The 21,279-nt window shown below is 36.0% G+C and overlaps 1 protein-coding gene across 5 annotated transcripts in view; it reads left to right on the top strand.

Annotated features, from left to right (window-relative positions):
* Positions 1–18,768, top strand: part of ITCH (itchy E3 ubiquitin protein ligase) — a 147,522-nt gene extending 128,754 nt beyond the window's left edge. For all 5 annotated transcript variants that reach the window (XM_047854672.1, XM_047854674.1, XM_047854675.1 and 2 more), the window contains 8 exons: positions 1,473–1,632; positions 1,871–2,004; positions 2,335–2,475; positions 7,738–7,858; positions 8,304–8,408; positions 10,980–11,076; positions 14,572–14,644; positions 15,322–18,768. In XM_047854672.1, coding sequence (XP_047710628.1) covers positions 1,473–1,632; positions 1,871–2,004; positions 2,335–2,475; positions 7,738–7,858; positions 8,304–8,408; positions 10,980–11,076; positions 14,572–14,644; positions 15,322–15,421 — 931 coding nt within the window. In that variant the 3' untranslated portion in view covers positions 15,422–18,768. The remainder of the gene's footprint in view (positions 1–1,472; positions 1,633–1,870; positions 2,005–2,334; positions 2,476–7,737; positions 7,859–8,303; positions 8,409–10,979; positions 11,077–14,571; positions 14,645–15,321) is intronic.
* Positions 18,769–21,279: the final 2,511 nt, after the last annotated feature.

Raw genomic sequence — 21,279 nt, 5'->3', positions numbered from 1 at the left:
AGTTTAGAGACTCACCTAAGGCATATAACTAAGCTCTAGAACCTGGATATAAGGTTTGAATCATCAAACCAGAAGCCAGTGTTCAGTCTAGCACTTCGTGTCTGTTCCACAGAGCATACAAGGTCCTGTAGCAATCAGGTTATTTTCCCCATCACAGATTACGGATACAGATAATGGCCCTTCAATTCCCAACTGAGATTAATATATTTGTTTTAAGAATACAGAGGGCTATGTAAAATAGTTAAAATTTTTAAATTCAGCTCTCTTAATATTGGAGCTTCTAATCAAACCCTAGAAGATTGACTCAAGTAAGAAATTCCTTTGCTTATTCCATAACAATCTAGCACATCAGGTTAAATATCTGTATAGCAGTGGCAGTGTGGAAAGCAAGGACTTGGAGTCAAAACTGGATGTGAATCCTTTTTCTGCACTTAGTAGTACAACCTAGGGCAAGTATCTTCATCTGTAAAATGAGAATAGTCATATCTACTTTTCTAGGATTATTGTGAAGAGTAAAAATAGTGTTTATTAATGACTTAGTTCAGACCCTCTGTATGTTTACTGAATGATGGCTACATTTTAGTAGTTCTTATTTATGAATATATTAAAGTTCACATTTAAAAATGTGTGAAGTAATCACTGGGAAATAATAAATGAGTAGAAACATTTAATTTTGTACAAGTTAAAGCTATTTCAGGAGGAGGGCAATCATTTATTCTTAATTAGAAAATCAAATAGTGTTAATAAGTAGAAGTAGCATTATCATCAGAGGCCATGAACTTTCCTACAGGAAAAGAAATCTCAGACACACCTGTATTGTCCCAAATCGATTCTGCCTACTGTTCTATTAGGCCCATCCAAGTTACATAGTCACTATAATCTTACGTTAATACTGGTTGGTATTTTCACAACACTTGAATTAGAGCTTCTCAGAGCATTTTTCTAACAAATGAGTGTCTTGAATTAAGTGTTTTATTGTCTTTGTGAAATTGGAAGTTTTTCCATATTTATCTAAGATTTAGAGAGCTGTGGCACTTGAGGAACACCATGAGGTTTAGGAACAGGTGGGAGTACTATTTTAGACTTCTTCCAGCTGCTCCAACGACATGGGTTAATAGTGAATTTTAAACGACTCTATATAGTATTTCATTGATTCTAAGACTAACACTTTCATATTTAATGTCTCTGACATTGGGCTGTGTAATACAATTATAATTAGAAAAATTTTTAGTGGTTCATCAAGTAATGATGTCTTTTAAGTCGATGATGTCTTAGATTCTTTGAAATATAATAATATGCAGTGTGTAAATATCCTCTCTCTAAAATGGATGTTTGAAATGAAGCAGTAAAAATCAACAAGGAATTAGGAAACTGTCACCAGCTGAGGAATGTAGATTCCTGAGAACTTTGTAGCTCTGCTCTTTGATTTCTTGGCATGGTTTTTTTCACCCTAAATTTTCTTTTGTTTTCAGAGAGTGGTTCTTTCTTTTGTCACACGAGGTGTTGAACCCCATGTATTGCCTGTTTGAATATGCAGGAAAGGATAACTACTGCCTGCAGATTAATCCTGCTTCTTACATCAATCCAGATCACCTGAAATATTTTCGTTTTATTGGCAGGTTTATTGCCATGGTAAGTACAGATAGAGAACTGTGTTTACTTTGCTAATTCAACAATACTAAAGCATTATTTCTTTAACTCTCTCATTTGGAATTTTCTCATCACTAAGACATTTTTTAAGATTAGTTTGTTACATTTGCCCTTTTCCCAAAAATGTGCCCTAATAGATGACAAGGGAGCTTTAAGTGAAGAATTAATCTAACGTTCTATTATAAAATTATCATAAATGGTATATTTTCTTCTTATATAGGCTTTGTTCCATGGGAAATTCATAGACACAGGTTTTTCTTTGCCATTCTATAAGCGTATATTGAACAAACCAGTTGGACTCAAGGATTTAGAATCTATTGATCCAGAATTTTACAATTCTCTCATCTGGGTTAAGTAAGTTTGTTTCCATTTAATTTATCAAAATAGAGTCTATATGCTTTCATTATGGTGCTGATAACTTACCTCAACTGAAAGCTTGTAATTGGTTTATTGAATTTAAATAATCTGTATTAGACTTGTCTCATTATTCAATATGATAAATTTTGCAGAATGTACCCAAGATCTTAGGCAAAAATGTGATGATTTAGAGCATAATCTTTCCAGTTTTCTTATTATTTTGATGGTATAGTTTTATAGTGATTATTGAAGAACACAATCCTTTACTTAACTACTTTTTATATGATTGAATTTGTATAACAAATAATGTTAATTTCATTTGTGCAGAGAAAACAATATTGAGGAATGTGGTTTGGAAATGTACTTCTCTGTCGATAAAGAAATTTTAGGTGAAATCAAGAGTCATGATTTGAAACCTAATGGTGGCAATATTCTTGTGACAGAAGAAAATAAAGAGGAATATATCAGGTGAGAGAGAATGTTCCTTTTGATATAATGTAGCCTTTCTGTTGGGCTACAGCACATTGATAATTGCCTAGTGGTACTAGTGGACAGTATTTCAAAAAATATTGTTGGCCTTTTTACTAATCATTAAGAGAACTGATCATGTATAATTAAGGACATGATTGATCACTTTCTACCTTACGAGTATGTTGAGAGAGGAATAAGAAAAGTGCTTATTCAAGTCAAAGGAGGGAGACATCATTTCATCTGGTTGTAACCATGGAGGTTGGGGAACCTTGAAGGTTGGGGAAGATTGAGTTGTGCAGAAATGAGAACAAGTTAAGAACAGAGATATGAAGCCTGGAAAGCACAAGTCACAAATAGTAAAAAGGGAAGCATGACGTGTGGTGGTGCTGTCAGGCAGCTCAGAGTTGATATCCCATTCTGCCATATCCTGCATTTCAGAGGCCAAGGAAAATAAGGAATCTTTAAAAGATGTGGAGGCTAATAAATTTAATAACCCTTAAGACAACAGTTAGAACTACATCCACGTGGTAGATACAGAAGCCAGATTACAAGAAATTAAGGACCAAATTCAGTAGACAATCAGTCTAAATTTCTCTTTTAACAAGTCTAGCAGCAAAATAATGAGAGAACAGATTCTTATGGAGGCAGCAGAGAGACTATCCTGCAGGTTAACTCAAACTGAACTTTACACAGAATTAATCTAATGGATACTGATAGGTTTTATACCCCCTTTCTTGGTATATTTTCAGTTTAGCCACAATTTTTAATATTTATAAAGTGATAGAAAAAAATTTTGGTCATATAGAACTTTTACTTTTTCTCCAGAAGTGGGAGTTTTAAGGGTAGAAATAGTGTTAGATCTCTTTTAAATACCGGTTCTATAACCACTATGCTATCTAACACCAAGTCATTGAAAATAATCTCCAGTTTATATGCAAATATGTTTGTGGGGTATATTGTAAGATCAGATAAAATTTATAAGTAAAATAATTTATTATGTATCCTCTTATGCTTTGCATTCATTCATACTTTAGTCTCAAGGGTCATTAGTTTATTCGCATATTATCAACACCAGTTCTGTCACATCAGGATTAGTTTTCACATATCTGCTGCTTCTTGAGTGCCAGCTTCTGTCTCTTGCTTGGTTTTCTACTTTTTAAATATTAACATATTCACTCCAGCCTTCTGTGATTAGTATTTGCATAATAGATCTTCCTCTCTCCTTTACTTCTCAGTCCTGTCTGTGTCTGTAAAGTGTGTTTCTCTGGATGCCTGGGTAGCTCAGTCAGTTAAGAATCCAGCTTCAGCTCAGGTCATGGTCTCACAGTTTGAGTTCGAGCACCGCATCAGGCTCTGCGCTGACCATGTGGAGCCTGCTTGAGATTCTCTCTCTCTTTCCTTCTCTCTCTGTCCCTCCCCCACTCATGCTTTCTATCAAAATAAATAATAAACTTAAAAAAAAAATAAAGTATTTCTTACAAGCAGCATATTCTTGCGTCTTAACTATTGTTATCCAGTCTGATAATCTTTGCTTTTTAAATGCAGTGTTTAGTGTATTTACATTTAATATGATTACTGATATGGTTGGACTTAAGTCTGTCACCTTGCTATATGTTTCTTATTTATCCTAATTTCCTTTGTTCCTCCTTTCCTGCCTTTAATAGGGTAAATTTTAGGTTTTATAGTCTGTTCTGTTGGATTTTTTTTTTAAGCTATCCCTCTTTAATTTTTTTAGTGACTGCTCTGATTATCATCTATATCCTGAATTTCTCACTTAAGACTATATAACTTATGATTGATATTATATTACTACTTGTACAATGTAAAAGGCTTATAATAGTGTAATTTTAGTTATCTCTAGCCGTTAGTGCAATTGTTGTCATATTTCTTACCTTACAAACCACATAATACTTTATTACCTCTTGCTTTAAGCAATTACTCGATTTTTTTTTGGTTTTTATTTAAATTCCAGTTAGTTAACATACAATGTAATATTAGTTTCAAGTGTACAGTTTAGTGATTCACCACTTCCATACAACACCCAGTGTTTCTCACAAGTGTACTCCTTAATATCCATCACTTGTTTCTCCCATTCCCACACCCAGCTCCCCTCTGGTAACCATCAATTTGTTCTCTGTAGTTAAGAGTCTATTTCTTGGTTTGCCTCTCTTTTTCTCCCTCCATGGTTTTGTTTTTGTTTTTTTTTTAAGTCCACATATGAGTGAAATCGTGTGTAGGTATTTGTCTTTCTCTGACTTATTTCACTTAGCATTATATACTCCCTTAGTTCCACCTACATCATTGCACAATTACTAAATTTTTTTTAATGTTATTTATTTATTTTGAGAGAGTATGAGTAGGGGAGGGGCACAGAGAAAGAAGGAGAGAGAGAATCCCAAGCAGGCTCTGTTCATTGTCAGCGTAGAGCCCAATGTGGGGCTTGATCCTACAAACTGCAAGATCATGACCTGAGATGAAATCTCAGTTTAACCAACTGAGCTACCCAGGTACCCCCAATTACTAGATTTTTTAAGAAATTAAGAAAAAGTAGTCTTTTACATTACTCACATTATCATTTCTTCCCACAGATCTATTTTTCCATCTGGGATCAGTTTTAAAAACTTCCTGTATAATTTTTCTCTGTGCAATTGCTGGCAATAAATTCTTTCAGCTTTTATCTGAAGGCATCTTTATACCACCTTCAGTTTTAAAAGATATTTTCATCGGATTTAGAATTCTAAGTTTATAGGGGTTTTTTTCCCTCATTTTTAGCACTTTCTTTCAATAATGTCATTCTGTTATTTCTGTTATTTTTGATATGTGAGCCATTGGGGTTTTTTTTAATGTTTTTTTCTGAATGTTTTCTGTGGTTTTTCAAAGCATTTCTCTTTTTTGCATTTGACTCTGCTGTACCTAATTATGATTGCTTTTATATTTATCCTACTTGGCATTTGCTGAGCTTCCTGTATCTGTGATTGATGCCATTTCAGCCATTTTGGAAAATTCAGGGACTGGATCTTTATGGATGTTCCTTTTGCTTCATTCCTTCTCTACATACTTCAGACTTCACTTAGATGCATGTTTAATCTTTGATACCATCCCATGGTTCTCAGATACTCTATATATTTTTTATCTTTTTTTCTGCCCTTTTAGTTTGCACCATTTTGATTGACCTACTTTTGAATTCACTGCTCGTAAGTCCATTCAATAAAATTTTCGTTACAGATACTCAGATATTTTGTAATTTTCGTTTGGTTCTTTTAAGAGTTTCTGTGATGAGAATCCCCATCTCTTTACCCATTTTGTCCATCTTATCCTATAAATTTTTGATACATTTTAATAGCCTTTTAAAAAGTCTCTGGTGGGGCACCTGGATGGCTCAGTTGGTTGAGCGTCCGATTCTTGATTTTGACTCAGGCCATCATCATCCCATGGTCATCGGATAGATCCCTGCATCAGGCTCCCCAGTGAGCATGGAGCCTGCTTGGCATTCTCTCTCTCTCCCTCTGCCTCTCCCTTGCTCTTCTCTCAAAAAACAAAAAGAAAAAAGTCTCTGCTAACTTCAGCATTAGGCTGTCTGTGGGCCTAATTCTATAAACTTTTTTCTTTTATTATGAGTCACATTTTCCTGCTTCTTTGCAGGATTTTTTTTTTTTTTTTAATTGTGGATGATACATGGTAGACTCTGGATTCTTTTTTCTTCCTCTGAAGAATATTGACTTTGTTTTGACAGGCAGTTAAATGAAGGACAGATCACATTGATCCTTTGGAAGCTTGCTAGAGCTGGTCTATTTCCATTTTCCCTTTATTCCTAAAACATGGTCCTTACTTCTTACAAGGAAAAGCCTAAAGTGTTTACCATGTAACTTTGTGAGATGTAAACTCTAACATTCTATCTCTCTGGTACTAGGTAACTGCTGAAATTTCTGCTTGGGTCTTTGGCTTTTCGGTTTTTGCTTTGCACAGGGTTCCTTGGAGTCTCATCATGCTACACACATGTATTTAACAATCAGCTAAGGATTTGAAGTAAATTCCTGTGCAGATTTGGATGGGAGTGCCTTCTCTTTGTGTTCTTTCTTTCTGGGATTTTTACATAACTGTTGACAGCTTGAAGCTCCCATCCTCAGGTTTCCTCAGCCCAATAAGACTGTTGCCTTTTATTTGAGCTTCATTCTCTTGCGCTCCATGTAAACTGGGAAGTGCCCTCAGGAGAAAAGCCTATTCATAATGCAAATCCTTCAAGAATCTAATCCCCAGCAATTTTTGCCTGCCTTTGATTTCTCTCTGATGCCTTCAAATAGTTGTTCTATTATAATATGCCCAGAGTTTATCATTATAATCACCAGGCACATTAATCCACTACAGCCTATACTGCCATTTCCCAAAATTTCAGAGGCTTCACAGTAAACTTTAGGACTTTAGTTATCATAAGTTATCATCAAGTGATCAAATGTCTAAAATACCCATATTTGTTTGCTCATTAAAATTGTTTAAAAAGAGGGCACCTGGGTGGCTCAGTTGGTTAAGCATCCAACTTTGGCTCAGGTCATGATCTCCTGGTTCATGGGCTCAAGCCCCGTGTCAGGCTCTGCTGACAGCTCAGGGCCTGGAGCCTGCTTCAGAATCTGTCTCCCTCTCTCTCTTCCCCTCCCTTGCTTGCATTCTCTCTCTCTCTCCCTCTCCCTCCCTCCCTCTCCCTCCCTCTCTCTCTCTCTCTCTCTCAAAAATAAATGTTAAAAAAAAATTTTTTTTAATTAAGTTGAAATCTAGAGTATCTACTAGAGAATTTTCATTAAAAAGTATTTTCATTGAAAAAAATTGCAAAGGGAAAACCTCTAAAAGAAGCTTAAGAGATGTTTGCAATGTATGAACCCTTTTTAGATTTTGATTGAAGCAGTATGTTAAAAAAAAAAACTGAGTCAATCAGAATTTGAGCACCGAATACTTGGCTATAAAAGAATTACTATTCACTTTTTTGTGTGATAATAGAATTGTAGTTATTTTCAAAAAGAGACTTACAGAGATACATGCTGAATTATTTGTGTTTAAAATGAAAGTATATGATACCTAGGGTATGGGTAGGGGCATAATGAAATAATATTGGTGGTGTGTTGAAGCTGGGATATAGGATTCATTATATCCTACTTTTATAAATATTTGAAATTTTTCATAATAAAGTTTATAAAAACTATTTTTACACTCGGAATTCAAAGGTAAAATCTAAACTTCCTGATAGCTCTTTTAATATTTATTTACCAGAATGGTAGCTGAATGGAGGTTGTCTCGAGGTGTTGAAGAACAGACACAAGCTTTCTTTGAGGGCTTTAATGAAATTCTTCCCCAGCAGTATTTGCAATACTTTGATGCAAAGGAATTAGAGGTAATGAGTTTTTCTTATTTCCTCTGCAGCATGCTGGTAAATAATGCCTTCAGGTGTCTGCTTTCAGCTCACTTTCTCATCTTTGTGTTAGAAGTAGTATTTTTTATGCTGGCAGGATGTTTTGAAGCTCGCTGGTGGTTAAAAAAGTCCATAATTTATCCAAGTATATGAAAATGTTACCCCCAAGAAAAGTATTGCTATCAAAACCTCTCTACAGTGAGTGACTAATTTGCCTGAGTATGTGTATATATAACACCATCTGTGGAAACTTAACCTTCATAAGCAATGTGGACACCATTCCTGACGCACAGGTTATAAGCTAAAGCCTCCTGATTAATTTTTTGAGAGTTGCTGAATAGTAGTCTTTTCTTCTATATATCAAGAATTTTTATATAGGTTGTACAGTTACCTAAAGAAATCTTTTTTTTTTTTTTAATCTCCAAAGGTCCTTTTATGTGGAATGCAAGAGATTGATTTGAATGACTGGCAAAGACATGCCATCTACCGTCATTACACTAGGACAAGCAAACAAATCATGTGGTTTTGGCAGGTTTGTCTCAGTTTATTTCTGTTGGCAGACACATTATAATTTTTTAGAAATTGCTTACCATGTATGGAAAAAGTCACAAAACAAAATGTCCTACTGTATTCAGGCCCTCATTCCATCCTATGCATTATAGTAAATGAATATATTACATAATAGCCAAATTATGGAAGTAGCCCAAGTGTCCACTGATAGATGAATGGTAAAGAAAAAATTTGTGTGTGTATATGTGTGTGCATATATATGGAATATTACTCAGCCATGAAAAGAATAAAATCTTAAAAAAATGAAATCTTGCCGTTTGCAACAACATGGATGGATCTAGAGGATGTAATACTAAGTGAAATAAGTCGTTCTGAGAAAGACAAATACCATATAATTTCACTCATGGAATTTAAGAAACAAATGGACAAAGAAAAAGATAACCCCAAAAACAGACTCTTAACTAGAGAAAACAAACTCATGGGTACCAGAGGGGAGATGGATGGGATATGAGTGAAAGAAGGGAAGGGGTTTAAGAATACACTTATCGTGATGAGTACTGAGTAATGTATAGAATTGAATCACATATTGTACACCTGAAACTAATATAACACTGTATGTTGATTATACTGGAATTAAAATTTAAAAAAAAAAAAAAGATTACAACAGCATTTTTAAAAGACTATTTCTGAGTAAGCAACACACACTTTGCACCTTTGCCCAGAGTATAAGACCTCTCTATATGATGGTTCTCTTGTATTTGATCTAAATGCTTTTGGAATGTTCTAGAACAGCCTAAAGTATGATTTTCATCATTCATACCTCACTAAGAATTCTATAACTCAGAAGGCAAAACTTAAGAGGGTGAACTGGTTTGGAATCGTAATGGTGTCTTCAAAAAATGTCTGCTATAAGGACATGAGAAGATGCTCAAATCACTAATCATTAGGGAAGTGCAAGTCAAAAGCATAATGAAGTACCATTTCATATCTATTACTAGCATGGCTATCATCAGAAAATAGAAAATAATCATCCTTGTTGAGGATGTTGAGAAATTGGAACTCTTATATATTGCTGATGGGAATGTAAAATGGTGCTCCACTTTGGAAAACATTTAAATGGCTCTTTGAAAAGTTAAACATAGAAATTAACATGACTGGCAGTTCTCCTAGGTATACCCAAAGAAGTGAAAGCAAGGACTCAAATACTTATATACCTATGGTCACAACAGCATTATTCACAATGGCCAAAAGGTGAAAGCAACTTAAGTGTCCATCAACAGATGAATGGATAAACAAAATGTGATATACATATACAATGGAATGTTATCCAATCTTAAAGGAAATTCTGGCAGGTTACAACAGAATGAACCTTAAGGATATAATGCTGAGTGAAATAAGCCAATCACAAAAGGACAAATATTGTATGATTCCAAGATTCCATTTATATGAGGTATCTAAAATAGGCAAATTCATAGAGATAGAAAGTAGAATAGAGGTTAACAGAGGCTGTTGGGGGTGGCCAGAATGAGGAGGTAACAGTTTTTGTTTAGGATGATAAAGTTCTAGAAACTGTGGGAGTGGTTACACAACAGTGTGAACATACTTAATGCCATTGAATTCTTGCTTAAAATGATAAATTTTGTGTTATATATACTTTACCACATTAAAAAAAATCCTCAGGGGCACCTGGGTGGCTCAGTCAGTTAAGCATCCGACTTCGGCTCAGGTCATGATCTAACGGTTTGTGAGTTCAAGCCCTGCGTTGGGCTCTGTGCTGACAGCTCAGAGCCTGGAGCCTGCTTCAGATTCTGTGTCTCCCTCTGTCTGCCCTTCCGCCACTTGCACTCTGTCTCTCACATTGTCTTAAAAATAAATAAACGCTAAAAAAAAAAAAAAAAATTTTTTAATGTCTCTTACTTATGTAAAGAAATTCCTAAGAAACTCAAATGAACCAAACTTCTATAGCAAATAGGATTAGAATTTTAAAATATTTGACAAAAAAAATATCTACAAAAAAAATAATTTGGCTGGACCAAAATACTTGTGCTACACGCTAGAAAGCATCCTCCAGAAACCTAATGTTTTGAGTCAGAGTTGTAGGAGTTGAAAGGCACCTGATTGTGGCAGTGTATAGCTGCACCAAAACCTAGAGAACATTGAGAGAGAGAGGTTATTGGGAAATATCTGGGTCAGAATTCTATGAACTTGATTTCATTTGTTCATAAAACCAAAAAACTCATACTGACTCAGGCTCTCTGTCCTATGTAACCACATGAATATCCTATAGGACAGATCTGTGGGGAAAAAGAACGGGCTGCTCTGGAAGAGCTAATCTTGAGACTTCATGAGTAGGGAACTCTTAGACCCAGGGCACCTTTCTTTTTTCTATCTCCTTAAAAGGATGTGGTCCTAAGATTTATATAGGGGAAAGTTGATAGGGCTTTAACAAACATGGACACGGTAGTGGATATTGTCATTATCTAGTGCATCTAACACTGGGAGTTCATTTGAAATGATTGTTTTTCATTCTTGTGTATGCTAAATGTAACATAAGACCTATATATCTCTTTACATGTGTTTTTTTTTAAAACAGTTTGTTAAAGAAATTGATAATGAGAAGAGAATGAGACTTCTGCAGTTTGTTACTGGAACTTGTCGATTGCCAGTTGGAGGATTTGCTGACCTCATGGGTATGTGAGACAGGATCACTTTTCCTATACAGAAAATTGTTTATCACGCTGCTGTTACATTCAAATCAGTGTGGATAGCTCAGGAATAACAAAGAAAAGAACAGCCCTTTTCCTAACTAGTCATAGTTAACCTGGATTTGTGTAAACTTTTAAATCACTTTGTAATCCTTACCTCTAGAAGTTTTTTATCTTAAGACTAGATCCCACATTTTAACTTCATAGAATAGTGATCTTACTGATCTTCTGTATGTAAATCTGTTTGGTCATTCAATCATTTGGCAAACATTTTAGTGTCTCCTATGAGCCAGGCACTGTTGGTTGTACTATACTATATTTTAATGATGTGTTTAACATTCTTCTCTATTATACCTGGAGCTCCATGAGATACAGAGCTCTATCTTTTTATTTCTGGTGTCTTGCATAGTGCTTGTCACATAGTAGTTACTGATCAAAATGTATGTTGTTTGGAAATGAATGACCATGGGAATACTTTTGTGACTGATAATAACTTAAGTAAATTCAAATCTTTAACACCAGCATAATGCCACGTACCATAGGAGAAAAGAAGTTGTGATCCCTAAGCCTGCTTCAGCTGAAGCAGAGAGTCAGAATTGAAGAACTAAGTAGGCAGTGTTGGATACAGTTACTTTAAAAGCTAGACCAGAAGAATTTGGACATTATTCTGAGGGTATTGAAAGCTATGAAACTTTTTGAAGAGCAGAAAACTTGCTGAAGCTGCATATTATGAAAATTTGATAGCAAGGTATACCATGCATAGGAAGAAAATATTGGAGCAATGGTGAGAACCTGATCTTAGGAGATGGAAATAGAGATGGAAAAGAAGGGATAAATGCTAGAGAGGTTCCAAAGTTAGAAAAGGACTTGAACAGAAGATGAGCTAATAAAGGAAGAATGTCCAGGATAAAACCATGTTTTGAAAAATGAAGAAATAGAGTTGTGAAGTGTAAAGAACATGGTTTAGAGGTATTGAGGGAGGATAATGATTGGCTTAGAACCTCTTGAGTTCAAAGCAACTGCCAGACAACCAAGTGGAAAACCAGGGAGCAGAAGGGCAGTTTAACAGGTGTTGCTCATATGAGTTTAGAGGTAAGAGTAGAGAAGGAAAGTAGAGTCATGGGAGCAGTGATGCTTGAAGCTATTAGAATAAGTTGGTTTATGCAGAAATCGAATTCAGAGGTGCTTAGAAACACCTGTGTTTAGGGATGAGCTAGAAATAGCCTAGAGGCAAACTTAAAGGCGAGTCCAGAGAGTGAAGAGGAGAAATAAATATTCTGGTTTCTCAGAAGCAATATGGAAGAAGGTTTTTAATCCAGTGCTAGCAAGGTCTCAGAGAAGGATTATTACTAAGTAAGTTTTTGGAGAGGGGCACCTTTGAGAATGGTCTCTAGATTGAAAAAGAAAAACCATGTTGGTGGTTGGGGAAGTAAGGTAATGACCAAAATGAGGAGAAAATTGGTACCAGTTTCAGTGTAAGCTAGATTTAATCATTAAAGAGATGAGAACTAGGTCTGCTCTTAGAAGTAATATTTGGAGTTAAGTGGAGCTGTTTAAAACAACATAGGAGGATACCTGTGGAAGGCAGAGACGAGATTGTGCTCTCAACCAGAGGCCATCTGGTTGAATCTTCCAGTCAGTGTAGGAAGAGAAAGTTGTTAAGAGTGAAGTATATAATTTAATGTGATAGTTCTCAACCCTTGACAGATCTGACATCCCATTTCTATAATATTTATAATCTCCTCTTTAATATTCTGGAATGAAATTGGTAGGTATGAAATAAAAGTGTCTACAATCTCTAAAAAATATACATAAACTTAAGCACCAACTAAAATTTTTAAGAAGTGACTCATAATGAAATAATATTTATTTTGATACATATGTATTTGGGAACAACTGTTAGAAGACACTAATTAGTAAATACTTGTTCCTACTTAAAAAGACTTGGGTTTAAGATAAGATCAGAGAAACCTTTCTGTATAAGAAACACTAGAATATGAAAAAAGAGAACAAGAAATAATTAAATAAATATGATAAGAAAAAGAGGGAAATAATCTAAATGGAATAAGGATAATAGACCTGCCAAAATAAATTACAGATGATCAAAGTGGAGAAAAATGAGGTAGTGTCTGTGATGAAGTTCCACCACAGGCCAAGGCTCTGATTGATTAAAAAGTCCTTAGAGATCTTACTATTTGAAAGTAGAAATGGGTTGAAAATAGGAACATAGATACAAGAGTCCACATAGAACTTGTTTGGTTTGGGGACAGTGTTAGAAGAAGATTGAAAACAACAGGCAACCCAAAATAATTTCAGTGTATATAATGTATACAACTTGATGTCTTAACATTCCATAAAGTTTTAGAAACTTTCAGGATGATATGACAAATTTGTAAAATAGCCTTTATTAGTGAAATTCACTAAAATTCCTTCATTTCCTATTTCTCTGTTTTAATTTTTGACTCTGTGTCTATTGAATGTAATCTGGACTCTTCCGTTAAGTATTAATTAGTACTATTAAAACATTCCATCTTTGTGGTTAGAAATGCTGTAGTATATCGAAAAGAGAGAATGTTTAGAGTAAATTAACATAATTTTGAGGTTAATTATTGAATAATTTTAACTAGCCTTTTGCACAATAACCATTTCTTTACTAGGCTTTTAGCATAACTGTGCAAACACTTTGATACTATAAATCAAAAGTACTGCCAATTCATATATGTACTGGGTTTAGTTGAGTGGGTCATAAGAAAATTCATTGAGTATGACTGTCTCACACATTATAGAACATTTATTTTTCCTGGCACCCTATAATAATTAAAGAAGTCGAGTAGCACCACTAATCATTGTGACTACAAATGATTATTTCTAGGGCTTGGTAGTGATCTTTTAGAAAACCAGTGCTTATAAGGTCCCCATTCACTCTGTCTACAACAAAAGATAAATGAGAGGCAAGAACTGAGTGTAAGTTTGTAAGAGTATGTTCTATAGGACCTATAAGCACAAGCATTGTTAATACTGAATTAACTAGGTTGTTTACATTTTATAAAGTTTTAACAATTTAATGTTTAAACCAAGTTTTATTGTGTAAGACAGTGGATTGTAGTTTCCCTGTTGTGTTTAAAGCTAAAATTGAGCTTTTAAGGTGTTCTGTTATTATTTATAGCATTCTATTATTCTGGCAAAAGAAAGCTAGATAAAATTGCAATTTCTTTAAAAAAAAAACTGCATTTTCTTCTCTTGGGCATACATTGACAAATTGGTTCTCAAACATTAGCACTCATCAGAATCATCTGGAAGCTTGTTCAGACACACACTGCTGAGCCTTATCCCAAAGTTTCTGATTCCATTTAGTAGGCTTTGGGTGGGGCCTATGGATTTGTGGTTCTAATAACTTCCCTGGTGATGCTGATGCTGCTGAACAGAGAAGGTCACAATTTGAACCACTTGAGTATCAGACTGTTGATTTCACTGTTTTAGGGAGCAATGGACCACAGAAATTCTGCATTGAAAAAGTTGGGAAAGAAAACTGGTTACCCAGAAGTCATACCTGGTAAGTAAAATCAGAAAGAGTTGAAAAAATAGCCTTTTCCCAGTTACCTTGTAGGTATTAAAGCCTCTTGGAAATTGGAAATGAAATATTTTTCCCCATTGTGTTGAGTTATTTTTAACAGCTTTATCAAGGTATAATTTATATACCATAAAACTACTAAAGATTATAAGGTTATTCATTTAAACTCAGTGATATTTAGATTTACAGAGTAGTAACAGTTAACCAGTTTTAAGTTATTTCTGTCACTCTAAAATGATCCCTTATGCCCACTTGCAGTCAGTCCCATTTCCCACCCCTGAATTTTTTTTGTTTGTTTATTTTTGAGAGAGAAACAGGGCTTGAGCAGGGGAGGGGCAGAGAGAGAGAGAGAGAGACAGAATCCGAAGCAGGCTCCAGGCTCTGAGCTGTCAGCACAGACCCTGAAGTATTTGGCCATGTGTTGTACGTATACTTGTTACTCTGTCCCTCTACCCTGAAAAGTAAATATTGTTATTCCCAAGTTACCAAAGAAGAATCCAAAATTCAGAAAGGTAAAAGCACTTGTTCAAAGCCCAATGACAGAGCTGGGATTTGAACCCAGTTTTGCCTTACTTTAAAACCAGTGGTGTTATATGCTACACTGGTCATATGATTCTTTATATATTTCCTTTTCTCAAGCTAACAATTCTTACTTTTAGTTTTAACCGCCTGGACCTGCCACCCTACAAGAGCTATGAGCAACTGAAGGAAAAGCTGTTATTTGCCATTGAAGAAACAGAAGGATTTGGACAAGAGTAACTTCCGAGAACTTGTGCCACCAAAGGACAAGAACTTATTTACAATGTTTGTCCTTTTCCTTCTCTGCTTGTTGCACATCTTGTTGTAAAATTGGGCTGTGACTGTTTAGAGAGTTATTTGAGTATAAGTAAGTTAATGTTATCATTGAGATTTATCTCCCAGTGATTCTGGATTTCTATTCCATGTTTCCAGAAATCAGATTGCAAATGACTAGTCGAACCTTACTTAACATGAGATTTAACAGCAATGAAATCTGCCTTGTCTTATTCCACTAGATTGTTACCTTAACAACAGTTTTGTATACATGTGTCAAAAGTCTCGCTTGGGAGTAGATTTTTTCTTTTAGAGACTTCTGCAGATATGCAGGGAAGTCCCTTGGTAAATGAAATATGTAAGATCTTCCTATTAAGTCTCTTGGTAAGAGGTATTGGTTAAAAGTACAAACTTAACCCAGCTTCTGGGGATGTGAACAAACTTCTGGCTTGTGCTCTCCCTCTCATTTCAGCCTGGCCTGACTGTTTTTTCTTCCCAGAGCATGAATCCATGCATCATTTTGCTGTTACCCCTGGAAAGTGATGCAAAACTCTTGCATCTCTCTACAAAGTAGTTTTGTTAATTTGAATTCAGGGAGAAGTTGGTCCCAGCCTGCAAATGTCCATATAACTCTCTTCATTTGGAAGTTTGATTGTTTTAATTGCCTTGCAAATACTAAACTTTACAAAAAATATTAACACTGTGCTTCCTTCACGGTGGTAGCTAAATTCATCAAAGGCCATCATTGGCAATTTTTGTATGTTATTATATATAAATTCCATCTATAATTTTATCATAATCCAACAACTTCAGTTTATTAGTTATTGCTAGGGAGTTCAAGTTGTAACTAGAGTACTTTCCAGTCCAAAGAGGGAGGTCAGTGAAACATCCTCTACATTACATTTACATAGGGAGGGAGAGCTGTGGTACTGGCTAAAGAGATGGGAGTAGTACATTTAATAGCAATACATTTCTAGTAATCACAGAAATGTATTCTGTGTGTGAATTAAAAGTCTTCAAATTTAATCATTTCTCTGACACCTTGGAGTAATCTTTTCCATTCTTTACATTGTCCTGAGTTGGATATCCTCTTCACTCATAAAGTTTTAACAGGTTTTTCCTTGTTTTTCCCATGACTATTTAATTTCAGACTGCTCCATTAGTATCTGATTAAATGCACTTTGAATGTCTCTGTAGTTAATTCTTTTAACTTGGCGTAGCTTAGACTTTGTCAGGGTGGCTGCTGTCAGAGGTTTGACTTTATGGACAGTGGGATGAAGCCTCAGCCAGCTGAGTGCCTGTCACACACAGCTGAACCCTGAGGACAGCCTCATATAATTCATGAAACAGGGCTTTGGTAGGTTTTGGTAGCATAGCAGGAACAAGTAGTACTGAGCCAAAAATAAGCAGAGAGTAGCAAACCCCTGGTCCATATGGAAAGAAAATGGTTTTTCTTTGTCCCTAACTATTTGTCCTTTCACATCCTGGAAGCAACAAAAACATTTTAAAACTTGTGTATCTGTACTCTAAAACACTGCCATCATAAAGCAGACCTAAGTGAGTAAAAGGGTTGCCTCATCTAGAAATTGTTAGTGTAAAGGTGGGAGAAATTAGGTTCTCCCCAACCCTATCTTTGTTTTTTTATTCCATATACTCCAGGAAATGTATGATCTCTAAAAGCCCTGGTTTCCAAAGTAGGGACTCTGCCTTTTTGTTGGTAGGGGGGAAAATGCTATTGCTTTGTCTTACAGAGCGAATGTCTGCCAACTATCCATTCATTATATAAATCTGAACTTTGGTAATATATGGCTGTAGAGATTAAGCCTTCTATAAAGACTTACTATTGAGGCGAATTCTCATTAAAATGTAGTTATCTACAATATTTACTAGAGATTTATAAGATTAAATTAAATAATGTAAGAAAGTAGACTTGTTTTTGTTCTACATAATGCTTGATGATTCATTTAGGGACCTAGAAATATTGTGTGAAAATGTATAAATATCACCCAAAAGGCTTTCTGCCCTATATTTTTAAAATACAGAATAGTTATATTTGAAGTAGCCCTGGCCCTAGTTCTATAGGGCTTGGCTATTTAATATTTTTATGGAAGAAACGTTTAGTTCTGGAAAAGGTAAATGCTTGTATATATTTTTGCAGCCTGGGATCTCCCTTACTCCATTTCTTCCTTTAATTTAAGTGGCCACATGTATATGTCTTCCCTGCTGTGTTAGGAAAATGGGGGCTGGATATCCCAAGAATCAGAGGTTATATAAAAATACTACAAATAAGCAGCAGACATAATTTACCTGCCAAATGCTATTTTAAATTTTGGTCCAAACTGAACATTTGGAAATAGATTTATTGTAAGTGTTCAATTAGAGCAATTTCTTAAATCTGAACTAAATTGCTTTTAGAGTCCTTTTTCTTTGTAAGCATTGTAAATGCTAATAAATCCTGGTTTTTTGGGGGGTTTTTTGTTTTGTTTTTTTTTTTTTTTACTGCATGTTATGTTGAAATAAAAACAAAGTAAAATGAGCAATTGCCTTATTCTTCTGCTCTTTTGGGAGATTGGGGAAGGCAGCATTTCACAGCCTGGGTCAGGAGGGAAGGACCTCACTTGTTTCAGATAGAGTGGTTTAAAACTGATCCAGCAGCTCATAATAATGAATTCCTGCTCTTTTATGAACTTAAATCAGAGTGCAGAAGAATCTAATTTCATAAGACTTACAATAACTCTATTTAAAATTCAGGTACTAATTTTTCATCAAGAGATTGACATACCAATGTCAAATCATCAGAAATTTAAGTGAAAAATGACTCACTTGCTCACAAAGATTGCATCCTAAATGAACTATTTCAGTCAAGCCCACTCTGCCACTTTTTATTCATCTGATTAATAATCTAAAATGTTATCAGGGATGACTCATGGAATTAGACTTCTCTATTTCTATATCCCTCCTTGTTTTGGCTGTAACTGTATCTGAACTTCTTTAGGTTTATTACTTCTACTTAATATTGTTGGTATCTCCAGCCCCCTTATTTTTTGTTTTTCTTTTAGAGTTATTTACAAAATGATCTGTATATATGCTATGCTTTCATTTACTAAAAACAGAGAATGGCAGCACTGGATTGTATATTACTGTATTGGAGTTCCTTTGTTTTCTTGAACTGTAATTTCAAATACTCAGGTAACTCTACAAATATCACAGGGAGTCAAGTGCTCTTATAAAGGTCCTTCAGGGGGCTGCCTCACTTGCATTTCCTTAAAAGATGTAAGACTGTGTTTATAATTAAACTGTTTTGGTCCTTTGCACACTGTTATGTTAGTCTTGAGTAAGAAGGTTTTCCTCACCTGCAGCAAAAAAAAAAGCCTTCTTTCTGTGTGAGTTGTACAGATTTCTGCCTCTCTGTCTTTGTAAGTGCGCAAGTTGTAGCTGGTCCGTACTGTGGAGTAGGTAGAAAAAAACTGGAAAGACCCACTGAGGTGAGATTGGATTTGTTGCCTATGTTAAGAAGAACCAAGATGAAGACCTCTCCTTTTCTAAAACAAGTTAAGGTGCTCTAAGACAGGACCCAAGCATGGGTGCTGAATAGAAAACCACCAGCTAGTTATCAAGACTGACCTCAATGAGTTATCCTGCTCAATAGATTCAGTAGACTCTTTTCTTATTAGGAAACCAGGTGATCACGCTCTCATTTAAAATAGAACCAGTGGCGAGAGGCTAAGAGGAATGGCATTTTAATATTTTTTAAAAATATTTGTTTATTTTGAAAGAGCAGGAGAGGGGCAGAGAGGGAGAGAGAGAATCCCAAGCAGGCTGTGTGCTGTCAGTACAGAGCCAGATGCAGGGCTTGTACTCATGAACCATAAGATCATGACCTGAGCCAAGATGAAGAGTCAGACGCTTGACTAATTGAGCCACACAGGAGTCCCAGGATTTTTTTTTTTTAAATAATTCTGAACTGGTAGGGACTAGAGGACAGAAACTGCAGGTCCCTTCCAGGTCCTGAGAAGTAGACACTATCCTGTGCATTGTTTCATACAAGCAGCTAGAAAGATCTAGCTTCAGTGTGACTAAGAAAAAGGGAGACCTGTCCCTCCCAGCATGAGGAAATCTTCCATGGGAAGTTAATTGTTCTTAACCATTTGGCTTACTGGCCCCAATCCCTACAAAGAACATCAAACAAAACTCAGCTGTGGCTGATGGGCTGCTGTTATCTGGACTTTTAAGAAATGTCTCCTAGTGTGTAATTCTAGAAGAGAAATTGCTGTCACTCCCAGCCGATTTCAGTTATCAGTGTTTGTAAAGCTCCTTTGTCAGGAGTTGACAAGGAGAGGAGGGTCTTCAATGGAGACCTCAGAAGGACAATGTTGGTCCCTTACTAACAGATTCCCATTAAGCAAAGCTGCTGTGGGCAAGAGGGTTTCCTCAAGGCACCCTACAGGGCAGGCAGGACCTTGAGAATTTGTGGTTATACCTATAGATCTGAAAACCTCCATACTGTTCGTTTTCGTCATTTCTAATTAAGACCTGCTCTTCTATTTGTCTTCCCTATCCTGACAACCAATACCATACCTACATTCACTTAGTCCCAGGACAACAATCATTTATTACTATGTCCCAAACATTGTTGGATATGCCACATGCAACTGTCATTTAGTCTTCCTGGCCACTCTCAGGGATGATTATTTCTATTTCACAGATAATAAAATGAAGGCTTAAAGTGATTAACTTGAGGTTGTTCGGTGGCAAGAGTGCAAACTGGAAAGGACTGACTCCAAAGCCTGTGTTTACCTAAACGTTTATATCACATTACTAGTAACGTTAACCTTGATCCTCTGATTAAGATGGTGTCTGCCCAGTTTCCTCACTGTAAAGGCACTATCCAATCCTCTTAACATGCGGACACCCCTGAAAGGAGCACCAAATCCTTCCCCAGTTAAGAGAGGCTGCAGTGGAATGAAAAATTGAAATTAGGTTATCTGTGTTGAATTGAGCACCTTCCCCAAGTATGTTACCTTTTACTGGTCAACATGGAATTTCCCAGTGAATACTGGGAAATTTACTAATAGGCCCCTTCCTCTTCCCTTAGGAGGGCCTAAACAATTCGTTCCTTGCGAATAAACTGTTTTCTTCTCTCTCTCTTTTTATTCCCTCTCTATGTAAAATCTTTGTATAGCTCAGCAGAGCTTCCCTCTACTTGTTTATGTGGGATGTTGACCCATTCATGACTCGTGTAATAAAACCAATTAGATCTTCAAATTTATTCCATCGAATGTTTTCTAATAAAGGCTAAAGAACAGAAAATAGGACAAACGTAGGGCTCTGCAAAGAAGGCTCCCCCCTTATAAAGGTGAGAAAATGAGAAAACAGAGATGTAAAGTGGCTTCTCCAAGGTAACCCAGGGGTGGGGCTGAGCTTGGAGATCTAAACCTGCAGACTCCCAGCTCAGCCCTGACCACTCCATCTGAGAACCTGCCTGGAATATTTCCAAGGGGGTCGCTCTGAAGACCCCAAAGACACCTGACTCCAGTCCCACTCCCCGACTTTACCATGCGTTGGGCGCATTTTGGCTCAAAGACTCACTTTGCCTTAATCAGGGCACAAATGGGGTCTCAGCAACACCCCTTCTTTGCCTTCACACTCGCCCACAACCGTCCACCCAGGATTTCCGGCGCCATCTCAGACCTCGGTGGAGAGTTGAAAACCTCTTCTGACACCATCTTTTGGCACAGGAGCTGGGAATTTTCCACAGCTGAACCGTTCCTCTGCTTTTCACTATGGGACAGGGCCTGGCAAATTCCTTATGAGCCGTGGGGGAG

Source organism: Prionailurus viverrinus, chromosome A3, assembly GCF_022837055.1.
Source record: "Prionailurus viverrinus isolate Anna chromosome A3, UM_Priviv_1.0, whole genome shotgun sequence".
Classification (NCBI taxonomy): domain Eukaryota; kingdom Metazoa; phylum Chordata; class Mammalia; order Carnivora; family Felidae; genus Prionailurus; species Prionailurus viverrinus.
This window is presented reverse-complemented; position numbering and strand designations above follow the sequence as displayed.